Source organism: Nicotiana tabacum, chromosome 3 (genome assembly GCF_000715075.1).
Source record: "Nicotiana tabacum cultivar K326 chromosome 3, ASM71507v2, whole genome shotgun sequence".
NCBI classification, from domain to species: domain Eukaryota; kingdom Viridiplantae; phylum Streptophyta; class Magnoliopsida; order Solanales; family Solanaceae; genus Nicotiana; species Nicotiana tabacum.
Genome location: NC_134082.1, coordinates 113996650 through 114007042, shown reverse-complemented (window position 1 = coordinate 114007042; position 10393 = coordinate 113996650). Strand labels below are relative to the sequence as shown.

The 10393-nt window shown below is 36.4% G+C and overlaps 2 protein-coding genes across 4 annotated transcripts; both read left to right on the top strand.

The window, feature by feature from the left end:
- Positions 1–1618: 1618 nt before the first annotated feature.
- Positions 1619–2576, top strand: LOC142177035 (uncharacterized). Its single transcript, XM_075245496.1, has 4 exons — positions 1619–1919; positions 1989–2188; positions 2306–2413; positions 2505–2576. The coding sequence occupies exons 1-4, from the start codon at positions 1619–1621 to the stop codon at positions 2574–2576; spliced, it is 681 nt and encodes a 226-aa protein (XP_075101597.1).
- A 5847-nt stretch (positions 2577–8423) lies between these two features.
- On the top strand, positions 8424–10042 carry LOC107771669 (uncharacterized). Of its 3 annotated transcripts, none has more exons than XM_075241443.1 (4): positions 8424–8782; positions 8883–8946; positions 9046–9230; positions 9541–10042. In XM_075241443.1, exons 1-4 carry the CDS (start codon positions 8672–8674, stop codon positions 9574–9576), a joined length of 396 nt encoding a protein of 131 aa, XP_075097544.1. In that variant the 5' UTR covers positions 8424–8671; the 3' UTR covers positions 9577–10042. The 3 variants fall into 3 exon arrangements, with proteins under 3 accessions (XP_075097544.1, XP_016446578.2, XP_016446577.2); XM_016591092.2 differs by having other exon boundaries at positions 8430–8782; positions 9046–9318; XM_016591091.2 differs by having other exon boundaries at positions 8441–8782; positions 9046–9285.
- The last annotated feature ends 351 nt before the right edge of the window (positions 10043–10393 follow it).

The following is a 10393-nucleotide window of genomic DNA, read 5'->3' as shown; positions in this document are numbered from 1 at the left end:
AAAAAGTTCGGAGTCCTATTTTCAAATAAAAAGTAGAAGAAAGGAATAAACTCATAGAAAATTAGGGCTGCTGTTCTTTCGAGAAAATTAACTTAATTATGCCAACTGACAACAAAACATTGCAATCTCGTAAGGAGTTGCCATTCTGATCCGTGCCACACCAGTGAGCATGTTGGTCAAATCTCTGCTTTTAAAAGAAATAGACATGCTGTTAATAATTTCCTCGCCATTGCATCACAAATCTTCATCTTCTGAGGGTTCATTGGCTTTGCGTTACATTAATGTCATGTTGGACTTTAAGCCATTGAGCTTTAAAGTAGAAGAAGTGTGAATTGAAAATGGAGGAAAAATAAAAAATTTGAAGAAATGAACTTTTGTCTTGCACTTTGTCCCTCGTTGGGGAGGGATAACCACATTTGTGTGCTTATATATAGAATCACTTCTTAAAGCTCTTAAAAGAAGTTGAAGAGAATGAACCCTCGCGCCGTCGTCGTCGTCCCTCGCTTTGGATTTGGATTTGGATTTGGATTTGTCAAACGATCGATAAGATTATTTTTTGGACAAAATTTATTTAATTATTTAATAATTAAATGCCAAATCACTGCTGAAAATACGCCAGAATCCTGCTGAAGGTTCAGAGAGAGCCTCTCTGACCGCGGTTCTGCCGGGGTCGCGGTAGAACCGCGTCAGACAGCGTATTCTTCTGAAAAGGCACCTTTCCAGACACCTCTTCTGATAATTGCCTATAAATTCTGAGGCAAGGCTCCATTTTCTAGACACGAAAAATACTCCAGAACTTCTTTCTTTCTGAATACATTGCATCCTAATTCGCAGTCTCTCTCTCTCAAAATTCGTAAGTGTGATTTTGCTCCTTTCTTTGAGTTCGTTGGTATCCTGCAGTTTGTATTGCCACTGTTGTAGGAAGGTTTATTCCGTTTTATCCTGGGAGGATTTAATTCATTACCTTGGCAACTTGTGAAGGGGTTAAAATTCTTTAAGGACGCACAAGAAAATTGTGGACTCGGAATATTTCTGATTCTTTATTGTCTTCTAGATTTCTTTATTCTTCTAACAGTTTTGTTTTTCTGACTTTTGTTTTAACACAGTATCGCTCACAAGCTTAAAGAATTTTATTCATTACTAACATTTCTGTGTTGATTATTAAACTGTTTTCTATATACTCTGTTGGAGACTAAAGCCTTGTTGCTTTCTACTCCTATAATTGTTTCTGTCCGGTTTAAAGTACATAAAAAAACTTTGCCGAAATAATAAACGTATGGGTTTGAAGTATATAAAAACTTCACCATTGTTACGTGTTTGGTTTGGTATTCAGTTTGAAGATATCAAAACTTCACTGATTTAACAAGTTTTGTATTGTTTTCAACTTTACAGAAATATGACGAATGAAAACCAAACTAATGGAAGTATTGCGGGAATAGGTGCCATTGTTACGAGTGATGCTGCCTCGTCAAGCCGTTCTACTCCTGCTCATGCTATGGCACCGACAGAAAAACCCGGAAAGTTTTCCGGTATTGACTTCAAACGCTGGCAAATGAAAATGCTCTTCTAACTTACTACGTTGAGTTTGCAACGTTTCATCAAGGAAGATCCTCCGGTCATGGCTGAAAATACTCCAGATGATGAACGACTTGTTGTAACTGAAGCATGGAAACATTCTGATTTCTTGTGCAAAAACTACATATTGAGTTATTTGGAAGATGGCTTGTACAATGTCTATAGTGTCATGGAAACTTCAAAAGCGTTATGGAATGCGCTTGAGAAGAAGTACAAGACTGAGGATGCCGGACTTAAGAAGTTCGTGGCTGCAAGGTTTTTGGATTTCAAGATGATTGACACTAGGTCAGTCATAACTCAAGTCCAAGAATTACAAGTCATTGTGCATGACCTCCTTGCTGAAGGTATGACCCGAATCAATAATTTTATTAATAAGATTTATCTTATTATTAATTATGAATTTGTTATTGAAGGTATGGTCATAAATGAGGCCTTTCAAGTTGCTGCTTTCATTGAGAAGTTACCTCTGTTGTGGAAGGATTTTAAGAACTATCTTAAACACAAGCAGAAGGAGATGACACTAGAAGACTTGATTATTCGTTTGAGGATAGAAGAAGACAACAAAAATGCTGAAAAGAAGCCACGTGGAAACTCGACAATAATGGGGGCAAACGTTGTTGAGGAGGCGCCACAAAATAAGAAGAGGAAGAAGGCTTCTGGACCAAAGAATTACCCAAGCAAGAAAAAGTTCAAGGGTAATTGCCACAACTATGGAAAATCTGGGCATAAGGCCGTGGATTGTCGTGCGCCAAAGAATGATAAGAAGAAAAAGAATCAAGCTAACATGGTTGAAGATGAAATGGAGGACTTATGTGCCATGTTGTCTGAATACAACTTGGTAGGAAATCCAAAAGAATGGTGGATAGATTCTGGAGCCACCCGCCATGTTTGTACTAACAAGGAGTTATTTTCTTCTTATGCCCCCACAGGACCCGACGAGACAATCTTCATGGGAAATTCATCTACGGCCAAAATTGAAGGAGTTGACAAGATTGCGTTGAAGATGACGCAGGGAAAAATAGTGACTCTAAACCAAGTCCTCCATGTTCCAGAAATTTGCAAGAATCTTGTGTCTACCTCACTTCTTGTCAAGAATGGATTCAAATGTATTTTTGTTTCTAATAGTGTTGTACTAAGTAAGAACGATGTATATGTAGGAAAAGGTTACCTAAATGAGGGCCTTTTTAAGCTAAATGTAATAGCAGTTCCTATCAATAAAGTGAATATTTCTTCTTACTTACTTGAGTCAAACACTTTATGGCATTCGCGTTTAGGTCACGTAAATTTCAAAACATTGCGGAAGATGATAAATCTAGAAGTATTGCCAAAATTTGATTGTATTAATTCCAAATGTCAAATATGTGTGGAATCAAAGTATGCTAAGCATCCTTATAAGTCTGTTGAAAGGAATTCAAGTCCTTTAGACTTAATTCACACACATATTTGCGACATGAAGTCGACACCATCTCGCGGTGGGAAAAAGTATTTTATTACTTTTATTGACGATAGCACGAGATACTACTATGTTTATTTACTTAATAGTAAAGATGAAGCAATTGATGCTTTCAAGCAATACAAGAGTGAAGTTGAAACGCAACTAAACAAAAAGATCAAAATGATAAGAAGTGATCAGGGTGGCGAATATGAATCTCCTTTTGAAGAAATTTGTTTGGAAAATGGCATTATTCACCAAACAACTGCCCCTTACTCTCCACAATCTAATGGAATTGCGGAGAGGAAGAATCGAACGTTGAAGGAGATGATGAATGCATTACTAATAAGTTCTGGCTTACCACAGAACTTGTGGGGGGAAGCTATACTTACAGCTAACCGGATAATCAACCGGGTACCTCATAGTAAAACACAGTCAATTCCTTATGAAAAGTGGAAAGGAAGGAAGCCTAGCTTGAAATACTTCAAAGTGTGGGGGTGTTTAGCTAAGGAACAAGTTCCTAAACCTAAAAGGGTTAAGATAGGTCCAAAAACGGTTGATTGTGTGTTTATTGGATATGTAACCAATAGCAAGGCATATCGTTTTCTGGTTCATAAATCAGAAAATCCTGAGATTCACATTAATACGATAATAGAATCAGATAATGTTGAATTCTTTGAAACTATTTATTCGTATAAAAAGGAAAGTGAAGTGACCTGCCAAAAGTCAAAACGACCTCGGGAGGAAATAACAGATGGTATGCCTAATGAAGAAAATCCAAGAAGAAGTAAACGTCAAAGGATATCTACTTCATTCGGTCCAGATTTTCTGACTTTTCTGTTAGAAAATGAGCCTCGTACCTTCAAGGAAGCAATGTCTTCCTCAGAAGCACAATATTGGAAAGAAGCTGTCAATAGTGAAATAGAATCCATATTGAGTAACCATACCTAGGAATTGGTTGATCTTCCTCCAGGTAACAAAACGTTGGGTTCTAAATGGATTTTCAAGAAGAAAATGAAGGACGATGGTACTATTGACAAATACAAGGCAAGACTTGTTGTCAAAGGATTTAGACAACGAGAAGGTCTTGACTATTTTGACACATACTCGCCGGTAACAAGAATTACATCCATTCGGATGCTAATAGCGTTAGCCGCCTTGTATGGTCTTCAAATCCATCAAATGGATGTAAAAACAGCATTCTTAAATGGTGGTCTTGAGGAAGAAATTTACATGAACCAACCTGAAGGGTTTGTGGTTCCGGGAAAAGAAAAGAAGGTGTGTAGACTTGTCAAGTCCCTTTATGGACTAAAACAAGCACCCAAGCATTACATGCGAAATTTGACCAAACAATGTTGTCAAATGGGTTTAAGATTAATGAATGTGATAAATGTGTTTACATTAAGCACGTTCCAAATCATATAGTCATTGTTTGCTTATATGTTGATGATATGCTAATAATGAACAAAGACATTGCCGACATTCAAGCTACTAAATGTATGTTTGCTAGTAAGTTTGATATGAAAGACTTAGGAGTTGCCGATGTAATTCTAGGAATTAAAATCCAGAGGACTCCTCAAGGTCTAGCTTTGTCTCAGTCACATTACGTGAAAATGGTACTGGAAAAATTCAAACACTTGGAATTTAGAAGTGCAAGAACTCCAATTGACTTAAACCATCATCTTATAAAGAATAAAGGTGAAAGTACGTCTCAATTGGAGTATGCTCGTGTGTTGGGAAGCTTAATGTACATCATGAACTTGTACACGACCTGATATAGCTTGTGCAATAAGTAAACTTAGTCGATTCACAAGTAATCCCAACAAACATCACTGGGTGGCAATGAAACGAGTTCTGGGATACTTGGAGTATACCCAAGACTACGCTTTGCACTACAATAAATATCCTGCGGTTATCGAAGGATATAGTGATGCAAATTGGATAACCGGCTCAACAGAAACAAAGTCCACAAGTGGATATGTTTTTACTGTTGGTGGAGGAGCAGTATCCTGGAAATCTTCCAAACAGACGTGTATCGCTCGTTCTACAATGGAATCAGAGTTTATAGCTTTGGATAAAGCCGGTGAAGAAGCTGAATGGCTTCGAAATTTCTTAGAAGACATTCCGTTCTGGCCAAAGCCTTTGGCTCCTATTTGCATACATTGTGATAGTGAGGCTGCCATAGGACGGGCAGGGAGCGTTATGTACAACGGAAAGTCCGTCATATGCGACGAAGACATAACACTGTTAGACAACTACTTTCTAGTGGAATTATCACCATTGATTATATAAGATCAAAGGATACTGTGGCGGATCCGCTTACAAAAGGCTTAACTAGAGAGGGAGTTGAGAAATCATCTAAGGAAATGGGACTATGGCCGAGGACAAGTCAACATGGAGGTAACTCTACCTAAAATTTTGGATGTTCCGAGATCTATGTTCAAGGAGCTCAAACAAAGTTGTGATTGACCGGTTCAACATTGTCAAAATAAAATCTTTGGTCCATTCTCGTGATGAAGACAATGTTTAATAACAAGGATAGAACTTTACACGTTCTTTAATGATTACCAAAGTTTGATGAGGTATCTATCAAATAGTGTCAATCTAAAGGATTACACGTTTAGGAATCACCTACGTAAGTGTGAAGTGTAAGCCGCTTCAAGGAGAATTCTGTAAGGCCAATTCTCTACGCAATTATGAGACCAGGCGGTGTTCATGGCTAAAACGAACACAACAATGAGAACCAAAAGACGGTTAAGGGTTGTTTGTGTGACATATGGTTGTCTAGGTATACACTAAAGTTCGACGGTTCAAAGATATCAAATCTACCGATTGACCGAGTATATCCGACATATGTTCACTACGGAAAGTTCAAAGGGAAACCTACTTATCCAGATGCAATTAATCCTTACTTGCAAAATCACATAGCTTTCATCTATGATCTTTCTTGATACAGTCATTCCCATTCATGTGGGGGATTGTTGGACTTTAAGCTATTGGGCTTTAAAGTAGAAGAAGTGTGAATTGGAAATGGAGGGAAATAAAATGTAGAAAAAATGAAAAATTTGAAGAAGTGAACTTTTGTCTTGCACTTTGTCCCTCATTGGTGAGGGACAACCACATTTGTGTGCTTATATATAGAATCACTTCTTAAAACTCTTAAAAGGAGTTGAAGAGAATGAACCCTCGCGCTGTCGTCGTCGTCGCTCGCTCTGCTTGGCTTTGGATTTGGATTTGGATTTGTCAAATGATCGGCTTGGCTTTGGATTTGGATTTGTCAAATGATCGATAAGATTATTTTTTGGACAAAATTTATTTAATTATTTAATAATTAAATGCCAAATCACTGCTGAAAATACGCCAGAATCCTACTGAAGGTTCAGAGGGTCTCTCTGGCCGCGGTTCTACCGCGACCGTAGTGGAACCGCGGCAGGGAGATTCAGAGAGCCTCTCTGACCGCGGTTCTGCCACGGTGGGAGATTTAGAGAGCCTCTCTAACCGCGGTTCTGCCGCGGTCGCGGTAGAACCGCGGCAGGCAGCGTATTCTTCTGAAAAGGCACCTTTCCAGACACCTCTTCTGATAATTGCCTATAAATTCTGAGGCAAGGCTCCATTTTCTAGACACGAAAAACACTCCAGAACTTCTTTCTTTCTGAATACACTGCATCCTAATTCGCAATCTCTCTCTCTCAAAATTCGTAAGTGTGATTTTGCTCCGTTCTTTGAGTTCGTTGGTATCCTGCAGTTTGTATTGCCACTGTTGCAGGAAGGTTTATTCCGTTTTATCCTGAGAGGATTTAATCCATTACCTTGGCAACTTGTGAGGGGGTTAAAATTCCTTAAGGACGCACAAGAAAATTGTGGACTCGGAATATTTCTGATTCTTTATTGTTTTCTAGATTTCTTTATTCTTCTAACAATTTTGTTTTTCTGATTTTTGTTTTAACACAATATTGCTCACATGTCATTATCAGTTTCTTTGATTCATTGTATCAAGTAAATTAAGTACATAAATACAAACCCATATATTGTGTCAATAGACATGGAACCAAAATGTCTTGCAATGATAAGTTTTAATTGTCAAATCGAAAAGTCCTTAATTTTATGGTGAATAGATTTGTTTAAGAACATGACCATGAGTTTATTTGGCCAAAATAGAGACATCTTCTAAGATTTGCTTGTTCGATCTAGCTAGAGATTGGAAATAAGGTCATTATAATGCTGGTTTATGACCAATTGCAACGTACTCTTACTTGGCACAAAAAGCTGAATAGCAGTAGATGTTATAAGCTATTCCAAGAAAGATTGCTTTAATTTTATAGACATGCATGTTAATGACATATCAAGTTAACCCATGGATGCCCAAACTGTTGTTATGAATTTAATGATAAACAAGCACATACACTTTTAGAATTGAACGCCAAAAATATGTAGCCAATTCTAGATCGATATCACTAAAAAGAATGGTCATACGCACGTCAGAATCTAATAAAAACATCCCAACAGTATAGAGGGTGTTTGGCTAAGCTTATAAGCTGGTCAAACTAGCTTATAAGCACTTTTTGCCTTATCTACGCGTTTGGTAAAGTTAAAAGTGCTTATAAGTCAAAAATAAACCAAAAGCCATAAGCTGGTCACCCCCAGCTTATGAATTTTTAGCCTATAAGCACTTTAAGTTTGACCAAGATTTTTACTATTTTATCCTTAAAATATTCTATTTTAGAACATATCTCTCACAATGATACTCATTGCCTCAAATATTTTGTCCTATTTAGGTTTATTTTTTACTGAGAAACTTTTGTCAATTTTTTAATTATTATACCTTATGATTATATGCTTATCATAAAATAAATTATATTTATCATAAAAATTATCTTATTTAAGCATAGTTATATTTAAAATAAAATGACAAATAGAATATTTTTGTATTTCGAATCGATCTGGAATCTAAAATTTTAAAGAAATTAAGCCCTTATAAATGTAAATAGTTCTAAAGTTATTTAAGTCATTTTAACAGAAAAAGAGTTTATCAGCACTTTCTTTATCAAATATTGTAGCAACTTATTATCAATTTCAACACTTATACCCAAACACGTAATTGCTTATTTACTAAATCAGCTTCAGCACTTAAAAGTGCTTTTCAACACCTAATGCTTATTAGCTACTTCAAATCAGCTAATCCAAACGGGCTCATAGTGTCTCACGTGCTTATCTATCAGTAAATCCAAACAACAATTTGAGCATCTTAGGTTTTTATGTTACATTTCAACATTTATATAAAATATAAATGCGATTTTTAAGGGAATAGGCTAAAATCTCTTACCTTCCAACTTATTGTGCCAAGTAACAAAAGATTACACTGAGCTTTGTACCAACATTGGCTATGTTTATAATCTTTAGCCCCATAACCTTACTAATCGAAAAAGCGCAAATATAATGTCTCTGAAGTGTATCTTATGGTTATGCTATTTAACAATCTATACAGAAGAATTTATTGGTGGTTGACGCTTTGTTGTTGGACATTGATCAATTTTTATGGGCTGAATGAAGCACTATTATGCTCAAGTGACTTGAGAAATGGGCTTCTTACAAAGTCACAATTGGAACTTTGATATAGGATTAGGAATAAGCATTTTGATTGGGTATATTAAAAGTGAAGATTAAATGTTAAAAAACAAATTAAGCAAAAGTATGAAGAGAGAAGAGAAACGACAGAAGTTCCATGAAGGCCTCCTTCGAATGCTCTATCCTCCTCCACCTTCACCTCCTCCCCAAGTAAATCCCCATTGTTTTTCTACTGCCTCCATCATTACCCTTTCTTTTTCATAGTGTTAAATGACTAGTATTATTTTCTTATTCCCATTACAATTTGTAGGAAGAAAACGATGAAGAACCACTTCACATTCTCGGTCAAGGCATCAACTTGGATCAAATTCCAGGTTTTCCTTTTTACAAGTACTCCATTAGTACAATTTAGATGTCTTTGCTTTTCTTGCTAGAAATGGAGTTGAAGTAAATGGTCTTATATGCACATGAAGTGGAAGAGGCTAGGGGCTCTTCCTCCTCGGGTGACCAAGCGTATGATCATGGGCCTGATGAGAAGCTCACAAGGGCCCAGAGAAAGAGGCTTCGACGAAAGAAGCTTAAGGAAGCTGCCTCGCGCCGCCAGAATATAATTGGGCCGTTGTTGCCTACCGCAGAGAATGATCGGAAGGGTGAAAATGTGAGTACCACAGAAGAGGAACCACAAGGTGTTCGAGAAAATGCCAAAGAGCCATGTATGCTTTGAGGAGTAAAAAGTAGCAATAGCAGTAGTTTTCTTGTCTCTCTCCTTATTTTCACTTTGGATTTATTTTATATGAATTGAAAGTGGAAATTAATTTTTACAGAGGCAGTATAATTCAGCATGCTTAAAAGGTTTTCTCATCTTATTCTATGAAATATTACCTTTAATTACCTTAAGGTGACCTGACACTGCAAACAACATTTTACATACTGAATGTATATAACTTTTAGCGCTTGCCCATTATCAGGTGATGCAGACTCTTGCTCGAAACAAAACAGACTAAAACAAAGAAGAATTGCTAAACGGTTGGTTGGTGGCAGCTCAAAATCAACTAGTGAAGGCGACAAGAGCTAAAGCTTGGCGGATTTCTTGTGAAATGAAGGACCACTGGAACAGGCAGAAGTTACGAAGGATTGCATATAGATGTTCAATAACACGCCGCGGAAGACAATAACAATCCTAAAAGATCTTTTCGTGTTTTAAATTTATTTATATGTCAATAGATCGGATCTAAGACGTACCTGGTGAAGAAAGTCTCGTTTCAAATTCTTCGATAGTGCGAAGACTCTATGCGTATACATTGCTATCAACTCTTTGATCAATGAAACCCGCAAACAAATTGAACGGAAAACTTGTGCTGAAATTTTTCTCAAAAATCTCAACTCAAATTAGAAGAACAAAAAATATTTTTCTTGTAATTGTATTTTCTCTCTTGGCTTTGTATTGCACTCTCACTTTCACAAAGTGTTTTTCTTCTCTAGAAAAATTATGCAAATTTTGTTCCATCATCTTTTTATATAGCATCACTTATAAACCTCTTTCCTTTTTGGTTGAGGTAATAATTTACTTAGGGTAAAAGTTTATTCCAAAATAAACTTCAATCGAATTGTATGGAAAATTGAAAATCGCGTCTTAATTAAAACGTGACTGCCGAACCATTCCTGAACTCAAAGTTGGATTCTGGTCAATCCAACTTAATGTTGGATTCAATTTATACGTCCATTTATGGACTTTACCTTTTCAATTCCAAATTGATAAATTAATTGATATTATATATATAACCTTTATAAATCAATATTAATTCATATTATATATTTCAC